This window comes from Dipodomys ordii, unplaced genomic scaffold (genome assembly GCF_000151885.1).
Source record: "Dipodomys ordii isolate 6190 unplaced genomic scaffold, Dord_2.0 Scaffold42, whole genome shotgun sequence".
NCBI lineage: Eukaryota > Metazoa > Chordata > Mammalia > Rodentia > Heteromyidae > Dipodomys > Dipodomys ordii.
The window spans coordinates 8,036,943-8,057,001 of NW_012267258.1; the positions used below are offsets into that span (position 1 = coordinate 8,036,943).

The 20,059-nt window shown below is 41.2% G+C and overlaps 2 protein-coding genes across 2 annotated transcripts in view; one reads left to right on the forward strand and one right to left on the reverse strand.

Moving 5' to 3' along the window:
* The window catches only part of Pphln1 (periphilin 1), a 127,704-nt gene extending 126,935 nt beyond the window's left edge, over positions 1–769 (reverse strand). Inside the window, exon 1 of the mRNA XM_013018796.1 lies at positions 720–769. The gene's annotated coding sequence lies outside the window, so the exon portion shown is untranslated. The remainder of the gene's footprint in view (positions 1–719) is intronic.
* Positions 770–1,970: 1,201 nt separating this feature from the next.
* On the forward strand, positions 1,971–19,773 carry Zcrb1 (zinc finger CCHC-type and RNA binding motif 1). The gene is made up of 8 exons (XM_013018793.1): positions 1,971–2,141; positions 3,332–3,417; positions 7,810–7,838; positions 12,266–12,377; positions 12,742–12,849; positions 18,218–18,327; positions 18,425–18,500; positions 19,607–19,773. Exons 2-8 carry the CDS (start codon positions 3,334–3,336, stop codon positions 19,736–19,738), a joined length of 651 nt encoding a protein of 216 aa, XP_012874247.1. The 5' UTR covers positions 1,971–2,141; positions 3,332–3,333; the 3' UTR covers positions 19,739–19,773.
* The last annotated feature ends 286 nt before the right edge of the window (positions 19,774–20,059 follow it).

Sequence of the window (20,059 nt, forward strand, 5' to 3'; positions counted from 1 at the left end):
AAAAAAAAAAAAAAAAAAAATCTAAAGAGCACCAGTGGCTCACGCCTGTAACCCTAGCCACTCAGGAGGCTGAGATCTGAGGATCACGGTTCAAAGCAAGCCCAGGCAGGAACGTCTGTGAGACTCTTATCTCCAATAAACCACTAGAAAACTGGAAGTGGCGCTGTGGCTAAAGCAGTAGAGCACTCGCCTTGAGCTGAAGAGCACAGGGACAGCGCCCAAGCCCAGAGTTCAAGCCCCACGATCGACAAAAAAAAAATCTAAAGATTGAGTCTCAGATCTCAGCCTCCAGAGTAGTGAGGATTACAGGCTTGAACCACCATATCCCATATATACATACATACATATATATATATATATACACACACATATATATGTATATATATACACATACATACTAAAAATGTTTTTCAAAAGAAGTAAAATCAGTTCAGCATCATCCATTTGTCTACAGTTACACCAAACCTTAAGTGTCCCAGAAAGACCTCCATTGGAATAAGGTGGAAAAAAAAAATATGTTGGTTAAAGTCAGGACAAAAGAGATTTTTTCTAAAAATGGTGACTAGGTAAAAGACTTTGTTAAGCAGAGAACAGAACCCAACAGAAGTATTCCGGAGTGACTGTGAGGAAGGAAAGGAAAAGCCAGGATACCCTAAACCAAGGGTGAGGAAGCATAAAGCTGGTAAGGTGATGAGGACACAGCTTAAAAGAGGGCTTACATCTTGGGCGAAAACCAAGTATAGAAGGGATCTGAAGCAGGGGAGGTTGGGCTGGCCACATGTATGTCAAAAGCCGAGTGGTCCTTTGATGGGCACTGAGGCATAAATGCCTCAAAATTCAGCTTGTACCCTTGGATGGATTGCACTTCCGTCCCTCTTAGAAGACGAAGACTATGACGTTGACTTCAAGCTGGATTGTGGAGGCTCCAAGACGGGGCTGTGAATTCCAGTCTGCTGACATGCAGGCTCCCAAGGAGAGTAAGAGGCCTGGTCTTGTATATACTGGTGGATAGAAGCATAAACTATCTTACATTATTTTTGACAGTTTTCTGTAAGAATAATTGGCCTGTTTTAACAACCTTTTAATGAGAAAAGGCAGTGTGTGTTCATTAGATTTAAGGCAAGAAAAAAGATGTCTAAAGTTCAACGTTTTCGTCATTCTGTGAATCCTACTCTCAAGCTAGCTGTCTCGCCGATTAGAGATAGAGCCTATTTTAGACTTTAAAACAAACAAACAGTTCCCAAATACCTAATAGTGAGGCAGGAATGCCGAAGACATTTAACAAAATTACCGACCTCCTAATTGATCTTGAGTTACCTCAGGTTTTTGTTTCTGGTTTTGTGTGTGTGTGTGTGTGTTTTCACAGAAAGCTGCTAAAGAAAAATGAATCTATATATTAGAAACAAGCTTTTTTCCTTCATGTCAAAATTCAATGTGTCTCTCCACGCTGAAGTACAAACGTACTTCAGTGTCCATGCTGGGCACCGGTGGCTCACGTTGGTAGCCCTAACTATTCAGGAGAGTGAGATCAGGAGATCGCGGTTCGAAGCCAACATGAGCAGGCAAAGTCGGTGAAAGTCTCTAATTAACCACCAAAAAGCCAGAAGTGGAGCTATGGCTCAAGTGGTGCGAGACTAGAAGCAAAAAAAAAAGCTCAGGGACAGCGTCCAGGCCCTGAGTTCAAGCTCCAGTACTGGCACACGCATGCACACGCACGCACACACAATACTTCACAATCAAATGCAACAAGGGAACTCCACGAAACACACCCTCCCGCAACCCCCGAGTACTTATTAGCCCGTTTTCCACATCCCTATTCATCTCTGAGGAGAAATAATACGCGCTCACCGACTCGAAGCTTGCTGGGAAAACCCGCGAAATCCAGTCGCCCGCCCGCTACCACGATCTCCGGGAGCGACTTCCGGCGCGCGTGTTGCGACGTCAACACCCCGCGCCGGCCCCCAGAACCCCGGGTTTCTTGAGATCCGGGAAGAGGCGGCGTCTGCTTTCGGATCTCGGTGCTACACTCCTTCCAGGACCTGAGATGCTTAAACTTCTGCAAGGCTGGTGGCACTGTCGGGGTTGAGCCCCATCTTAGCCTAGGCCTTTCTTCGGTTATCCGGACTTGCCCCCACCTGAAGGTAAAAGCCTCCTCTGCTCTTACGGCCTTAACCCCGGGCCCTCACCAGCCCGAAGGATACGCTTCTCCTCCGTCACCCCTTTTATTCCAGGCAATTCACCTGTAACCTGCACGAGATACTTTAAAAAAAAAGCTACGGATGTTGATTGGTTTCCAAAGTAATCTTCCCCACTACTCACCTCCAAGCATTAAGCCAATTTTCCAAACTACTGCGCGAATTGACAAGCTCTGTGTGTGTGTGTTGACAAGCTCTGTGTGTGTGTGTGTGTGTGTGCAAGTGCAAGCGCGCGCCTGTCCTAGGACTTGAATTCACGGTCTGGGCTCTGTCCCAGAGCTTTTTTTCCCCCAATGCTGGGGGTTTGGGGTAGATAATTGGATATAAGACTTCCAGGGACTTTTCCTTCTTTCTCTATTTCGAATCACGATCCTCAGAACTTAGCCTCCTGAGTAGCTGGGATCTCAGGCATGAGCCACCAGAGCCTAACTCTCGTTTCATAAGTTGGTGATAACATCCAAAATGAAGAATTTCAAAGAACTTTACATTGTCAAGATGTGAAACTAAATTTTTCTCTCAGCATCACCCCACTATATATAATATTATATACATATATATCATCACAACTAAAAATTATTAGCAAAAATCAGTAGTTCAGGCTCTCATTTGATGTGTGAGTGGGTTAGGAAGCACCTTCTAGCTCTAGGCCTTAGAAACTTGAAAGAGTAGCCTGGGGTTTTTCCTTTATCTAGTTTCAAAATAAAACCTTCTTCCAGCTGGGAATGTTAATTAGTGATAGGGTGCTTGCCTAGCATGCATGAAGTCCTGGGTTCAATTCCTCAGTACTGCATAAACAGAAAAGGCCAGAAGTGGTGCTGTGGCTCTAGTGGTAAAGTGCTAGCCTTGAGGAAAAAAAAAGATTTCTGGGACAGTGCCTGGGCCCTGTGTTTCAGCCCCAGGCCTAGCAAAAACAACAACAACAACAACAAACACTCCTCTCAGAGCCCAAATAGCCCTCTACTAAAAAGGTCAGAACTGTAGCTTGGGAAAAGAAATTCCTTAAACCACTCATTCTGAAAATGTAAGCAGGGTGTGAAAGTCAGCCTTAATTAAATCAGTGATTTTTCAGTATTTGATTTCATGTCAATTTAGGAATATCTACTTTAAAAATGCTTATGAATTGATTTCTATTTCAGAAATGAGTGGTGGCTTGGCCCCGAGTAAGAGCACTGTGTATGTGTCCAACTTGCCTTTCTCCCTGACAAACAATGACTTATATCGGGTAAGTTTCACTATTAGTACACAAATCTACTAAATTATTTAAGAAAGAGAATTAATGTAAGCCAGTAGTATTCTATATACTGAGAAGGGAATAGAAAGACAGATCTGAGAACTGAAGTTAAAATCAGACTGGTCAGAAAAATCTCCAGTTAACTAGCAAAAAGCAAGAAGTGCATGTAGCTCAAGCCTGTTATTTAAGCGAGTAGATTTTTCTGGTTAAAATTCTTAATAGGTACATTATAATGTACTTGTGCCATCAAAATAAAAAACATTGGGGCTGGGAAGATGGCTCAATGGTAGAGTGCTTGCCTTGCATGCATGAGGCCCTGGGTTCGATTCCTCAGCACCACATAAGCAAAAAGAAAAAAAGCCGGAAGTGGCACTGTGGCTCAAGTGGTAGAGCGCTAGCCTTGAACTGAAGAGCTGAGGGACAGCGCCCAGGCCCAGAGTTCAGGCCACACGACCAGACCAAAAAAAAAAAAGAAAATCAAAAACATCTATTATAAATACAAATAAGTGAAAAAATTACAAACCTATAATTTCCAAAGAGAATTTACTGTGGTTTTATGGGGAATAGCAAGTTTCATAAACACAGAAGATAACCTGGGCTAGGTAGATATAATCCTAGCACTCCAGAGATTGAATTCGAGGCCACCTTGGGCTTATCTCAAAAAGCCAAAACAAAGAGAACAAAGTCTAATAAACAGGGGCTGGGAAAGTGCTTACCTTGCATGCGAGGCCCTGGGTTTGATTCCTCAGCACCACATAAGCAGAAAAAGCCGGAAGTGGCCGCTGTAGCTCAAGTGGTAGAGATGCTAGCCTTGAGCAGAAGAGCTGAGGGACAGCATCCATGCCCAGAGTTCAGGCCCCACGACCGGCCAAAAAAATAAATAAAATTTTAAAAATCCAATAAACACAAGATTCAACTAGCATAATGAAGTAGGAACCATTGTGGTAGGCTAATTCTTCCTGCTTGCTTAATTGGCTTTTAAACTGATAATAGAGTGGAAGTTTTGGAGGAATAGACTAATAAGAGCAAGTTGCTCCCTTCCCTGTCAGGTTAAAGAAGTATGTGTATCCTAGTGTGTGTGTGTGTGTGTGTGTGTGTGTGTGTGTACGTATATGGAGAGAGGAAGCTGCTACACAGTTTCATTATTTTGTTTTTAATTCAGGATAAGAGTGATGGGAGGAGGTGGAATTTCTTCTGGCATGTTTTTTTACCTTGTTACCTTACATTTGTCCTGTAGATGGGTGGTTGAGAGGAACTGGAAAAAAAGAATATGAATTCTTTGCATAGATTTAAAAAGATTCCTGCATATGTTATACATAGTACTTTGGTTGAGATAGTTTGAGCTTCAAAGAACAGGAGAAAAATTTACTATTTCTCAATAGAATTAAGAAATAGTGGTGGTCTGTATTTCCAGCTACTCAGGAAGTGAAGGTAAGATTACAAGTTTGAGACCAGCCTGGGCAAACAAATGAGACCCTATCTCAAAAAAAGAAAGAAAGAGAAAGAAAGAAAGGAAGAAAGAAAAAAGAAAGAAAGGAAAGAAAGAAGGAAAGAAAAGGAAAAAGGTGTGGAGGATGAAGTTTGAGTAGTAGAGTACTTGCCAAGCAAGCATGAGGCCCTGGGTTCAATGCATCACCAGAAAAACAAGAGATTTGCGTGTGTGTGTGTGTGTGTGTGTGTGTGTGTGTGTATGTGAGAGAGAGAAGAGAGAGAGAAAGAAAGAAAAAACTAGGGCTTGAACTCAGCCTGAGCATTGTCCTTGGTCTTTTTTGCTCAAGAATAGTTTAGTGCTATACCACTTGATCCACAGCTCCACTTCTGGCTTTTTGCTGGTTAATTAGAGACTCAAATACTTTCCTGCCCAGACTAGCTTGAAACATCGATCCTCAGATCTCAGACTCCTAAATAGCCAGGATTACAGAGATAAGCCACTTATACCCAGCCCCCCCTCCAAAAAAAAACTTAATATATTGAATTCTTACTATATGCTAAATACTTTAGTGTACAAAAGACGTGGTATTGAAGAGAAAGAAGCCACGTAAAATATGAAAAAGCCAAATTTGTCCAGGTATTGTAATCATGCCTATAATCCTAGCACTTGAAAGGCTGAGCTAGGAGGATCATAATTCAATGACTGCATGGGGAGACTGCTATTAGAAATTACTGGTCCGGCCAGGTACCAGTAGCTCATGCTTATTTGATTTTTTTTTTTTGGGGGGGGTCCAGTCGTGGGGCCTGAACTCTGGGCCTGGGCGCTGTCCCTCAGCTCTTCAACTCAAGGTTAACGCTCTACCACTTGAGCCACAGCGCCACTTTGGCTTTTTTTCCTTTTGCTTATGTGTTGCTGAGGAATTGAGCCCAGGGCCTCATGCATGCAAGGCAAGCGCTCTACCACTGAGCCACCTTCCCAGCCCTAGTAGCTCATGCTTATAATCCTAGCTACTCAGGAGGCTGAGATTGGAGGGTAAAAGGTTGAAGCTGCCAGTACAGGAAAGCTCATGAGACTCTAATCTCATCAATTAACTACCAAAAAAGCAGGAAATGGAGAGCACTAGCCTTGAGCACCAAAGCTCAGGGACAGTGCCTAGAGCCTGATTTGAAGCATCAGGATGAGTACCAAAAAAAAAAAAAAAATAGGGAGAGGGAGAGAAATTTCTGGTCCTGTGCCTCCAGTATTACTAACATCAGAGACCAATTATTGCTTAATTGCAGCATTATACAACTATTCAAAGACCTCAGAATTTTATTGTTGTTGATTGTTTATATTAGGGTATTATGAAAGAGTTTCCTACAGAACATGATATAATAAGAACTATAAGTGTATAGATAGATACTGGCTGAAATTGTAGCAACAGATGAGATGGCTTAGGGTGCAGATGTAGAAGTAAAAGGGAAGAAAAGGTCAGAGGATGGAGATCTATGAAATGGGGTTTTTCTTCTTTTTTTCCTCTCTCAAGATAAGAGTATGGTGGCTGGGAATGTGGCTTAGTGGTAGAGTGCTTGCCTAGCATGCATGTATGTAGCCCTGGGTTCAATTCCTCAGTACCACATAAACAGAAAAAGCTGGAAGTGGCAGGCCAGCATGCAACTCATGATCCTACCTCAGCTTCCTTAGTGCTATGATGACAGGCTTTTCACTACTCCACTCACCAGAAATGGATTTTCCATTACAAGTTCATATACATATGTATAAGTAGTCTAAGGTCTGCTTAGAAGTAATAGTTTACACCATGAGCAGAGAAAAGCAATAGTGATATTCCACAATATTAATAACTGAAGCACAGAGTTTAGCTGGAGCTATGGAGGAGTTGATAGTTGCCATGGAGATGCCTTGAATCTATAACACATGTAAAGATTTTTGGATATTTTTGGTTTGTTTGGTTTTGTTTTTTCCTGTGAGTCCACGCCCTTGTTTTTAAAAACTTGGAAAGTAAGTGCTGGTATCCAACACCTGTAATCTTAGCTACTCAAGGGGCTGAGAACTGGGGATCATGGTTCAAGAAAGCCAGCCTAAGCAGGAAATTCCATCAGACTCTTACCTCCAATAAACTTCCAAAAAGCTAGAAGTGGCTGTAGCCTTCAACAAATAAGCTTAGGCACAGCACCCAGGTCAAGTACAAGCCCCATAACTGGTACCAAAAAAGAAAACATTAGAAGCTGATGCAGGTATATAAGATTCTAATAACAAGAATAGTCTTGTCACCTAGAAAAGTGTGTGTGTGTGTGTGTGTGTGTGTGTGTGTGTTTTGAGGTAGGGACTCGCTAATTACCCAGGCTGGGCTTGAACTCACAATTCTGTCACAGCCTTCTAAGTGTAGAAAACATTTCTTGTATAAACAGAAGGCTAATTTTGTTTTCATAAAATATAGCAAAGAATTTGGTCTTTATGTATAAACTGCAGATTTTGACTATGTGAGGAGAAAACTTACAAACATGAGATACATTTCCTTAAATCATTCATTACTTGTTCTAAATACTATGTTTGTATCAGAAATACATTTTGAGGAGACTTTAGTAGCTCCCATTTCCCACGAGGAACCAGCAGTGTTTTTCTTTCTCCATCATTTAAGTTGTTATACGAAAATCCTGGCTAAAACATAAATAATCTATATTTGTGCTATATAACTCAGTATTGAATTGGGTCATTGTATATGTACATATGAATACATACACATATGTGTGTATATATATGAGAATGTAGTCATTGTATATAAGTTATAAGTTATGCCAGGTATGATAGTACACACCTGCAATAATAGCATTTAGGAGGCTGAAGCAAACTGACATCCATCCTGGGCTCCATGGCAAGACCCAGTCTCAAAAAAAAATTTTTTAAGACAAATAATATTAAATTATAAACTATTATGTGGTCTTTTGTTTCAGATATTTTCCAAGTATGGCAAAGTTGTGAAGTAAGTATTTACATTATAAGATATATGTTTTATGTGTGTTTTTGATGCTTTTCTACATACATAAACATGTAGACTTTTCAAGACTTTATATGTGCAGTTTTGTTTTTTTAACTTGATTCTATTTTATGAATGGTCTTTTTTTTTTTGGGTCCAGTTGTGGGGCCTGAACTCTGGGCCTGGGCGCTGTCCCTCAGCTCTTCAGCTCAAGGCTAGCGCTCTACCACTTGAGCCACAACGCCACTTCCAGCTTTTTTCTTTTTGCTTATGTGGTGCTGGGGAATCGAACCCAGGGCCTCAGGCATGCAAGGCAAGCGCTCTACCACTGAGCCACCTTCCCAGCCCCATGAATGGTCTTTAGTGTACTATAAAAATTCAATTTAGCCGGTGCCGGTGGCTCACCCCTATAATCCTAGCTACTCAGGAGGCTGAGATCTAAGGATCATGGTTCAAAGCCAGTCAGGGCAAGAAAATCCCTGAGACTCTTATCTCCATTAAACCACTAGAAAACCAGAAGTGGCGCTGTGGCTCAAGTGGTAGAGCACTCACCTTGAGCTGAAGAGCGCAGGGACAGTGCCCAAGCCCAGAGTTCAAACCCCACGACCGACCAAAAAAAAAATTGTTTTTTTGGTATTGCTTTGTATATCACAATTTATTTAAATAATCTTCATAATCTCTTACTATTTTCTTACTAATATTGTTATCCTGTGTAAGACTCTCAAGGGTCTGACACTGGTGAGTCACGCCTATAACCCTAGCTACTCAAGTGGCTGAGATCTGAGGATCGCAGTTCAAAACCAGCCCAGTCAGAAAAGCCCACAAGATTCTTATGTCCAGTTAAAACCAGAAAACTGGAAGTAATGCTGTGGCTCAAAGTAGTAGAATGCTAATCTTGAGCAAAAGTGCTCAGGGACAGCACCCAGGCCCTGAGTTCAAGTCCCAAAACTGAGAGAAATAAAAAATAAAGAAATGAAAAGACTCACTAGGTATAGTGGTGAATACCTCTAAATCCTAGAATTCAGGATGTAGAGCTAGCCTGTGCTACATAGTGAGAACCTGTCTCATTTAATGTTAAACAGTGAGAGATGGGGTAGAACAATGGAAGGGATGACATGGATCAAGGTGTATTGTTCTTGCCAGCCACCTGTGCCTCACATTTATAACCTTAGTTACTCAGGAGACTGAGATCTAAGGATCATGTTTAAAGCTAGTGCTAGCCTTGAGCAAAAACTAAAGTTAGGGGTCAGCACTCAGGTCCCGGAGTTCAAGCCCCAGGACCAGCACCAGAAAAGAAAGCAAAACAAAAACCATGCACTGTTTTTATAGATTATTGAATTGAAACCCCTTTGTAAGTGAATAAAGACATCAACCTTCATTAGAACGTGTAATCAAGATTACTATAAATAGGTTGCCATTTATCAATTAAAAACAAAATTTAATATATCTGTGTATGATTTAAAAAGCATTTATGAGACTGATAAATATAGACTATATCCTTTGTAGAAAGCATAGATATCTCTAGAAACATACAAAAATGGTAATGAATGATAATGGGGCCAAGAATTCAGGAGGATTAGAAGAATTTGAGGTTGTCATTTACTCAGGCGACTACACTAAATGGCAAAGGAGTAAAAACATTCTAAATATATCTTACACTCAGTCTACATTGTGGAGTAAGCTTTAGAGCATATTTGTTTTGTTTTTGTTTTTCTTTTTGGGCACCTCAAGCTCTTTCATTTGAGCCGTGCCTCCAGCCCAAGAGCATCTTGACTATATATTTTTCTTCTAGCTTTGCAAGAATAATATTAAATAAAGTTCATTTGTATCTTGAAAATTGTTAACTTTTAATCTATTTTGGCTATTATATGTCATCAAAAATGCTTCTGGGTGTGCAGAATTTCATGCACACAGAATTTTGAATAGTCATGACATTTATACTTGTTACAAACATCAAATATCATGACCCTTTATTCCTAAGTACCTATTCATTTTTTTAAACTATTTTTTTTGTCTTTTCTTTTTTGGCACTGGGGATCGAACCCAGGACGTTGCACTTGATAGGCAAGCGTTTTGCCACTGAGCTACATCCCAGCCCCCCTAAGTACCTATTCATTGAATTAAGCCATCCATGTTAAATTTTATTGGTTGACCTAGTAATTTCCTAGATAGCATTTTTTCCCCTTGATGATATAATCTGATCTAGACTCAAGTACTACCTTTCTATCCTGCTTTACTTTTTTTTTTTTCTTGATGGGGGTTTGGAGCTTGAACTCAGGGCCTCCAAAGCTCCATAGTTTTTTAATTCAAAGCTGGTGCTCTACCATTGGAGCCATGCCTCCAGTTCTGGCTTTTTGGTGATTAATTGGAGACAAGAGTATCTACTTTGTCTGATCAGGCTGGCTTCTACCTGGATGCTCACATCTCAGCCTCCTGAGTAGATAGAGGTAAGCCACCAGTGCCTGGTTTAGCCTTCTTTGCTTTGTTTTGCTTTGCATTTGTTCTTTCATTCTATTATTTTTTGGGTGGGATAGCTAGTGCTCTACCACTTAAACCATGTTTTCAGCCCTGCTTTTTGCTAGTTACTTTAGAGATGGAGTCTAGTGAATGTAGTGGGTGCTGGTGGCTCACACCTGTAATCCTAGCTACTCAGGAGGTTGAGATCTGAGGATTGTGGTTCAAAGCTAGCCTGGGCAGGAGAGTCCGTGAGACTCTTACCTCCAATAAAACACCAGAAAACTGGAAGTGGCGCTGTGGCTCAAGTGGTCCAGCACTAGCCTTGAACTGAAGATCTAAGGGACGGTACCCAGACCCAGAATTCAAGCCCCATGACCAAAAAAAAAAAAAAGAATACAGCTACCTTCCCCCATCTTTTCTGTTTTGTTTAACTGATGTTCGTTATGATTAGATTTCTGTTGTATTTTCTTGGCTAATATTCTTAATACAAGCTGTATCCATTTCAGAGCATCACAGCCAAAGATATTTAGTGTCCATCTAGCCCTCATTAGTGATTTTGTGGGTGTGGATGTGGCAGTCCTGGAGCATGAATTCAGAGTCTGGGCACTGTTCTGAGCTTTTTTGCTCAAGGCTAGCACTCTATCACTTGAGCCATAGCTCCACTTCCAGGTTTTTATGGTTAATTGGAGATGAGTCTCACAGACTTTCCTACCCAGGCTGACTCTGGACTGTGATCCCTAGTCTCTTAAGTAGCTAGGATTATACATGTAAGCCACCAGCACCTGGAAAGAAAATACAGTTTTTTTGATAGTATTGGGATTTGAACTTGGGGCCTCATGCTACTGAGTCAGGCCTCCAGCCCTGTTTTTCTTTAAGTAAGTTCCAAAGTCTCTTTATCCATGCCCTATTCCAGCCAAGGAATCAACATTTCTTTAAAAGAAAGAAAAGAAAAAGAAGAAGAAAGGAAAGGAAGGAAGGAAGGAAGCAAAGATCGAACTTTAAACTTTTGGGAAATTAAGTAAATTCTTTTGTATTTTGTTTTGTTTTTTGTATTGAAGAGAATTCCTCAGCTTTGATTTGAATGTTTTTGCATGGTGAAGGAGTAGAGTTTACCAGCCAAGTGCCATTCCTGATTCCTATTCTTTTTATTTTTCCATGCCAGTACTGGATATACAACAATCCTCAGATCTCAGCCTCCTAAGTAGCCACCAGGACACAGCTTTTCTTTTTTCTTTTTCCCTTTCTTTTTTTGATTGATACTTGAGATTTAACACTGAGCCCTATGCATGCTTACGCAAGCACTCTGTACTGAAAAATATCATCTTTGTTCCTTGTTATCCCACGATACTGAAGAGAGGTTACTTAAATGTATTATTAATCTCTCTTACTTTCTTTTTTTTTGGGGGGGGGTCTGGTCGTGGGGCCTGAACTCTGGGCCTGGGAGCTGTCCCTCAGCGCTTCAGCTCAAGACTAGCACTCTACCACTTGAGCCACAGCACCACTTCCGGCTTTTTTCTTTTTGCTTATGTGGTGCTGAGGAATCGAACCCAGGGCCTCAAGCATGCAAGGCAAGCGCTCTACCACTGAGCCACCTTCCCAGCCCTAATCTCTCTTACTTTCTAAACATCTTATTATTTAGCTTTTTAAGACTTGAGTTTCCCAAGGAGTTATTAATATCTTTTTTTTTCCAGTCATGGGACTTGAACTCGGGGTCTGGGAATTGTCTCTGAGTTTTTTTTGTTCAAGGCTAACACTCTACCACTTGAGCCACAGCACCACTTCTGACTTCCTCTGAGTACTTTATTGGAGATAAGAGTCTCACAGACTTTCCTGCCCTGGCTGCCTTCAAACTACTACTCAGATCTCAAGCCTCCTGAGTAGCTAAGATTACAGGCATGAGCCACCAGCAGCCAGCTTAGTATCTGTCTTATTTGTTTCTGCCTTGTGTGTAACTGACTCTTCATTTATGTTTTAAGGGTTACTATAATGAAAGATAAAGATACTAGGCGAAGTAAAGGGGTTGCATTTATTTTATTTTTGGATAAAGACTCTGCACAAAACTGCACCAGAGCAATTAACAACAAACAGGTAAGTGACTCATTCTCATAAAGGTTTTTAACCCAAAAGCCTTTGTTCTCATCCAGGCAAAAAAATAAAAATAAAAAAGTTGAGATACAGGAGAGCCAAGTGTGATGAGTATAGAGTAAAAGGATTTGTAACTTATGGGAGGGGGACTAAAAAGAGATATCAAAGTTATACTAGCTTCCCACAATATTGGTAAAACAAAACAAAGAAAAAACAGCACTATAGAATTTATTACACATACAAAACAATTACTCAAATAACCCAAGAAATAAAATCGAATTGAAGATAAGAGCAAGCAGGATTAAATAACTAGTTTTAGGTTTCCATGAAATACATTCCTGTACATTTACATTTTTCTCTGGCTTAGTTATTTGGTAGAGTGATAAAGGCAAGCATTGCTATTGACAATGGAAGAGCAGCTGAGTTCATCCGAAGACGAAACTACTTTGATAAATCGAAGTGTTACGAATGTGGGGTGAGTGAACCTAAAACTTAATGGTATACAGTTGAAGGTATTTTCCACAGCATGGGGTTTGAACTCAGGCCTGGACACCATCCCTGAGCTTACTTTCCTACTTTCCTTCCTTCCTTCCTCCCTTCCTTTCTTCTTTTCTTTCTTTTTGCTCAAGGCTAGTGCTCTATCACTTTGAGCCACAGCTCCACTTCTGGTTTTCTGATGGTTAGTAAGAGTCCTACTCATTTTCCTGCCCAGCTGGCTTCCAGCCACAATCCTCAGAACTCAGCCTCCTGAATAGCAGGGATTATAGGTGTGAGCCACCAGCACCCAGCAGCAACAGCATTTTTTTAAATTGGTGCTCATCAGAATTGCTGGGTGGCTGGCTAAACCCAGGTTATAAAAATTGTATTACTTTGGTAAAGCCGGGCGCTGGTGGCTCACGCCTGTAATCCTAGCTACTCAGGAGGCTGAGATCTGAGGATCTCGGTTCAAAGCCAGCCCGGGCAGGAAAGACCGTGAGACTCCTATCTCCAATAAACCACCAGAAAACCGGAAGTGGCGCTGTAGCTCAAGTGGTAGAACGCTAGCCTTGAGCTGAAGAGCTGAGGGACAGCGCCCAGGTCCAGAGTTCAAGCCCCACAACCGACAAAAAAAAAAAAAAAAGAAAGAAAACCTAAAAAAAAATTGTATTACTTTGGTAAATTTCATTGAAATGTATGTCAAGATAATCTAGGTTGAGTCATACACGTTGCTTTCTCCAGGTTCTAAATCTTTAAAATCATTTTCTAACCAGTCTTAGAATAATTATTTGTCTCATTGTCTTAAAATTTTTTAGTAACTTACAAATTCTTGTCAAGGATAGTGCCTGTTTTCTATAACATATACCAGTGTTTAAGCCTAAGATAGATACAGTGTCATCATGGGACCCATTGTAAGATATGAAGTTAATATTTTGTGGCTAAACTATGTCCACATTTTCTAATTCTCCTCCTGATTGTCTGTTAGCCACTTAAAGTTTTGGTGATTGGAAAAGATAATAAATAAAAGCCAACGAAGGGCTGGAAAGGTGGCTCAGTGGTAGAGTGCTTGCCTTGCATGCATGAGGCCCTGGGTTTGATTCTTCAGCACCATAGAAGCAGAAAAAGTTGGAAGTGGTGCTGTGGCTCAAGTGGTAGAGCAATAAGCTTGAGCTGAAGAGCTGAGGGACAGTGCCCAGGCCCAGAGTTCAGGCCCAAAACCAACAAAAAAAAAAACCCAAAAAGCCAAGGAAGTGGGGGTGGGGGTGAGTGTGGCAGGTATCAGTGAGGCTTATGCCTGTAATACTAGCTACTCAGGAGGCTGAGATCTGAGGATCGAAGTTCAAAGCCAGCCCGGGCAGGAAAGTCCATGAGACTCTTATCTCCAATAAACCACTCAGAAAACCAGAGAAAGTGGCACTGTGTCTCAAGTGGTAGAGCACTCGACTTGAGTTGAAGAGCTGAGGGATAGTGCCCAGGCCCAGAGTTCAAGCCCCACGACCAACAACAACAAAAAAGTTTAAAATAAATAAAAGCTAGGGGGTGGTAACATACCTGGATTCCAAGAACTTGGGAAGATAGGAGTTTGGTCTACAGTTCAAAGGAGGGATTGAGAGACAGAGACACAGAGAGAGACAGAGAGAAAGAGGGTTGGAAGGTGAGGGGAGGAAAGGTGGAGAGAGAACCTTAAAACAGTTTTGTATAATGCCTATGATACCAAAAGAATTTTAGCCTAAGTTTCATAGTTGTAGGTTTCTAAGAGTCTGGAGGTATTAATGAGTGGCTGGAGAATTGTCCTGGCTACAAACTCACATGGAAGATTTAAAGTAGCTTGTTTGCTGGGAATGTGGCTTAGTACTTGCCTACCATGTATGAAGACCTGAAGTGGCTCTGTATGTAGTTCAAGTGGTAGAGTGCTAACCTTGAGCAAAAAGAAGCTCAAGAACAGTGCCCAGGCCCTGAGTTCAAGCCCCATGACTGGAAAAAAACAACAACAACAAAAACATAGCTTGCTGTCATTTCCCTACTGCAATTCCTTATTCCCCTCCCCACCAAAAACATACCTAACAGGATAAATAGGTAAGTGAAAGTGGGAACAGGAAATGTCCAGGAGTCATACTAGTTCTGTCAATTGTATCCGTCTAAACCTGAATAAATGTTTTGTTTTGTTTTGTTTTTTTGGGTCCGGTCGTGGGGCCTGAACTCTGGGCCTGGGTGCTGTCCCTCAGCTCTTCAGCTCAAGGCTAGTGCTCTACCACTTGAGCCACACACCACTTCGGCTTTTTTCTTTTTGCTTATGTGGTGCTGAGGAATCGAACCCAGGGCCTCATGCATGCAAAGCAAGCACTCTACCACTGAGCCACCTTCCCAGCCCCTGGATAAATGTTTTGAAACTGTTCCAGAGTCTTAAATTTTGTTTAAAAATTAGGAATGAGATTGGGCACCGATGGCTCAAGCCTATAATCCTAATTACTCAGGAAGCTGAGATCTAAGGATTGTGGTTTAAAGCCAGGGGCGGGAAAGTCTGTAAGACTCTTATCTCCAATTAACCACAAAAAAATGCAGAAGTGGAGCTTTAGCTCAAGTGTTAGAGTGTTGGCCTTGAGCATAAAAGCTCAGGGGCTAGGGGGCTGGGAAGGTGGCTCAGTGGTAGAGCGCTTGCCTTGAGGCCCTGGGTTCGATTCCTCAGCACCACAAAAGCAAAAAAAGAAAAAAGCCGGAAGTGGCGCTGTGGCTCAAGTGGTAGAGCACTAGCCTTGAGCTGCAGAGCTGAGGGACAGTGCCCAGGCCAAGAGTTCAGCACCACGACCGGATCCAAAAAAAAAAAAAAAAGCTCAGGGGCTATATCCAGGCCCAAAGTTCAAGCCCCCAGGATTGGCACATGTACACACACACACACACACACAATAGGAGTGGGGACTGGAGGTGTGGCTCAAGTGGTAAAGTGCTACCCATTTGTGGAAAAGCTAAAGAAGAGCATGAGGCCCCAAGTTCAATCCCCAGGGGGGAGGGGAGAAACACTGGGGGAAGGGAAACCAGGAGAAAAGGAGGGATGGGGTAACACTATTCAAAAATAAATGTACTCATTATGTTATTTAACAACCCTTCTGTACATCGCCTTTACAGTAAAAATATTTTTTTAATTTTTTTTTTTGTCTATTTTGGTCTGCGCACTATTCCTGAGCTCTTGAGCTCAAGGGAGCACTCTACCACAAGAGGCAGCACAGCACCACTTCTGGTTTTCTGGTGGTTAATTGGAGATAAGAGTCTTATAGCCTTTCCTACCAGGGTTAGCTTTGAACCATGATGCTCAGCCTCCTGAGTAGCTAGGATTACAGGTATGAGACACTCATGCCCAGCAGGATCTTTTTAAATTTTTTAAAAAGAACATTCAATTTGATTTAAAAAAAAAAAAAACCACTGTTGGCAGTCATGGTGGCACAGGCCTATAATCCTACAACAATCCCAGCACTTATTCTGAGGCTACATAGTAAAACCCTGTCTCAAAAAATATGAAACGGGGGCCCAGGCAGCCTCATAGCAGGGTGACCCAGGCCCATTGGACCGTCCCCCTGGTGTTAGGACTCTGCCCTAAAATGAGTGTTCTCATAGGTGGAAAGAGGTTTCACTGCTTAATTGACAGTGGGGCAGATCGAACCATACTCAGGGAGGAGGAAGTGTCCTTGGACTGGAAGCTTGCACCTGGGCCCCCGATATTGGGGGTAAGGGGCAACTCCCAGTCCAAAGAGATGGTTGCCCTTATGACATGGACTAGCCCAGATAGAGAACAGGGAAAGATACGCCCTTTAGTGGCAAAGAACCTCACTACCAATTTACTAGGGCAAGACATGCTAAGACAAATGGATGCCGTGGTCACTACAGACCATCGAGCATCCTATGATGATATCCTGGATGGGAAAAAAGCACAAAGGCTTAAACAAGATCTAGAGGGAGTTAAGGAAAAGGATTTTTTTAACTTTCATAATTACAGAGAAGAACATAGGGGACCCGCTCAGGTGCACCCCCAATCCTAAAGGCCACTGCCCCCCGAGTACCTCCCATTAGGTGGAAGCCGGGAAGCCCAATCTGGGTGGAGCAGTGGCCATTGACCAAACCTAAACTTGAAGCCCTCCACCTTCTGGTGGAGGAACAGATAAACCTTGGGCATATTCGCCCTTCTATAAGTCCTTCGAAAACACCCGTAATATTACAAAAAAAAGTAAAAAAAATATGAAACAGGAAAAATTAATAATCCTTTACTTAGGGGCTGGGAAGGTAGCTCAGTGGTAGAGTTCTTGCCTTGCATGCCTGAGGCCCTGGGTTCGATTCCTCAGCACCACATGAGCAAAAAGAAAAAGGCGGAAGTGGCACTGTGGCTCAAGTGGTAGAGCACTAGCCTTGAGCTGAAGAGCTGAGGGACAGCGCCCAGGCCCAGAGTTCAGGCCCCACGACCGGACTCAAAAAAAAAAAATAATAATAATCCTTTACTTAACCCAACATATATCCAAATTATTAATATATTTTACTTAACCCAATGTGTGTGTGTGTGTGTGTCCAAAATAATACCACTTGGATATGTAATTTTCTGTTGTTATTACTGTGTGGTGCCAAGAACTGAACCCAGCCTGGTTCAATACTAGGCATATGCTCTACTGCTGAGCTTTATCCCCAACTTCCACTTGTTTTTTTGTTTGTTTTGGTACTGGAACTTGAACTCAGAGCCTCATTATCACTCAGCTGTTTCATTCATGGCTGGTGCTTTACCACTTGATCCATGCCTCCCATTTTTAATAGTTAGGCAACATGTTGCAAATCAACAGTTTTATCCCCATTTTATCGAATAATAAGTTCAAAATGTAATTTTAAATTGTCTTATTTCTTGAAATTTGGTATTTTAGATGTTTGAAGAAATCTTTTACTTACAGAAACTTCTAAAATACTCCCTGATTGTCAAAGTAGCTTGTTGGGAATTATAATTCAAGGTCTTCCTTAAAATAATTTCTTTATGGTTTTGTTTGTGCCAGTCTCGAGGCTTAAACTCAGGCTCTTTATCTGAGCTTATCTGTTCAATGCTAGCACTCTACCACTTGAGCCACAGCCCCACTTCCAGCTTTTTGTTAATTGGAGATAAGAGTCTCATAGACTTTCCATCCCAGGCTGGCTTCAAGCTGTGATTCCCAGATCTCAGCCTCCTGAATAGCTGGGATTACAGACATGAGCCACCAGTGCCTGGCTAGTAATAGGTTTTATCATTTAGTTATTTTTATATTCTTTATATTTTTTAAATTCTGAAATTTTTTAGTCATAATAAAGTTTCTAACAGCCAAAAATACAGTATTTTTCCTTTCTTTTTTGATGTTAAATAAAAGGAAAGTGGACACTTAAGTTATGCCTGTCCTAAAAATGTGCTTGGAGAACGTGAGCCTCCAAAGAAGAAAGAAAAAAAGAAAAAAAAGAAAATTCCTGAACCTGAAGAAATGTATGTGTATCTACTCTTAATAAATACCTTAGGATATTGCTTTTGTCTCTTACCTGCTAGTTGATAACATTCTGACTTTTTTTTCCTAATTCCTCAGTGAGGAAGTAGAAGAAAGTGAAGACGAAGGAGAAGATCCTGCTCTTGACAGTCTCAGTCAGGCCATAGCATTCCAGGTATTGCATTCTTTTAAAGGTTCCAGGGTTGAGGATAAAGCTCAGTGACAGAGAACTTGCCTAGCATGGTATAAGCCATGGTTTCAATCTGCAGCACTGCAGGGAAGAGAGACAGAGAGAATCTGTCTGATGTCTAGTGTTCCAGTGGATTTTTTAGCCAGGCACAGTGGGCGCCTACAAGTTCAAGACCAGTGTAGGCAACAATACAGCTCCCTATCATGGGGAAAAAAATATACAGGAGTGGTAGTACATTTCTGGGATCTCAACATTTAGGAGGCCAAGGAAGGATGATCATGAGTTTGAAGCCAGTTTGAGCTATATGGTGATACATTATGTAAAAATAAAGTTAAATTTGAAAATAACAAATTAGACAGTAGTGGCTTACATAGCAAATTATACCAGTGATCCTAGGGAAACTGGTAACAAGGAAGATCATAGTTTGAGGCCATTCTAGGCCTTGAACTCAACTTAGACCCCTTCTCATCCCATAGCTAGATAGAGTAGTTACCTGTCTGTCCTCTCAAGCTTAGTTGGAAAGCTAAAAATAACCAATGAAAAGCAAAATTAGAGGCATGGCTCTGTGGTATTATACTAGCCTAGCAAGCTCAAGGCCCTGAGTTCAAATCTCATACCACCAGAATCAGTCATCAAGGTACCATGGAATGAAAGGCACTATGAAACCTGATTAAAATTCTATTTTCCTATGTACTCTACTGATCGTTTCATCATAGCAACCTTTCTCTCCACCTCCTAAATTTGAAGCAACAGTGCTGTTTCTCTAAGATCTTTTTATGAATCAAATTTTCACTTGTACATTCTAGATTTTAAGGGCCCCATAACATTTTAAATGTGTTTTTCATTATAGAATTGTGCAGAGCTAGGGTGAGTTTAGCTCAACCAAAAAGATTTCTCAGCAATTGTCTAGAATGATTTTGGTTAGCATTGTGATGAGACAAAATTGAGTATGAGAGTTTCTTGTTTGAATGACCTGAGAGGGCAGAGGTTCTGGTAATGCTGGCATTTGTGTTATGGTTTTGCCATGGTTGAATTGATGCACCATAAAAACTACAGGTTTTGTTTTCTTTATGTTCTGAATCACATTGTAGCAAGCCAAAGTTGAAGAGGAACAGAACAAATGGAAACCTAGCTCAGGGGGTCCTTCAACATCAGATGATTCAAGACGTCCAAGGATAAAGAAAAGTGCATATTTCAGTGATGAAGAAGAACTTAGTGATTAACATGGTATTTATTATGTAAATAGCTTTAAAATTAAAAATAATAAGAGTACTCACTTCAGTTGGGGACTGAAGATTATTTTTAATATTTGATCCTAAGAACTTTTAATCCACTTTTACTATAAAAGAGTTTATACAGGCAGGAAAGTCCTCGAGATTAACCAATTAACCACTTTTCTCTAATTAACCACTAAAATTAGGAAACGCATCTGTAGCTCAAGTGAGAGCACCAGCCTTATCAAAAAAGCTAAAAAAAAAAAAAAAATAGCTCCCAGACCTGGAAAAGAAGAAAAAGGAGGAGGAAACAAAAGAATTTATTTTTTA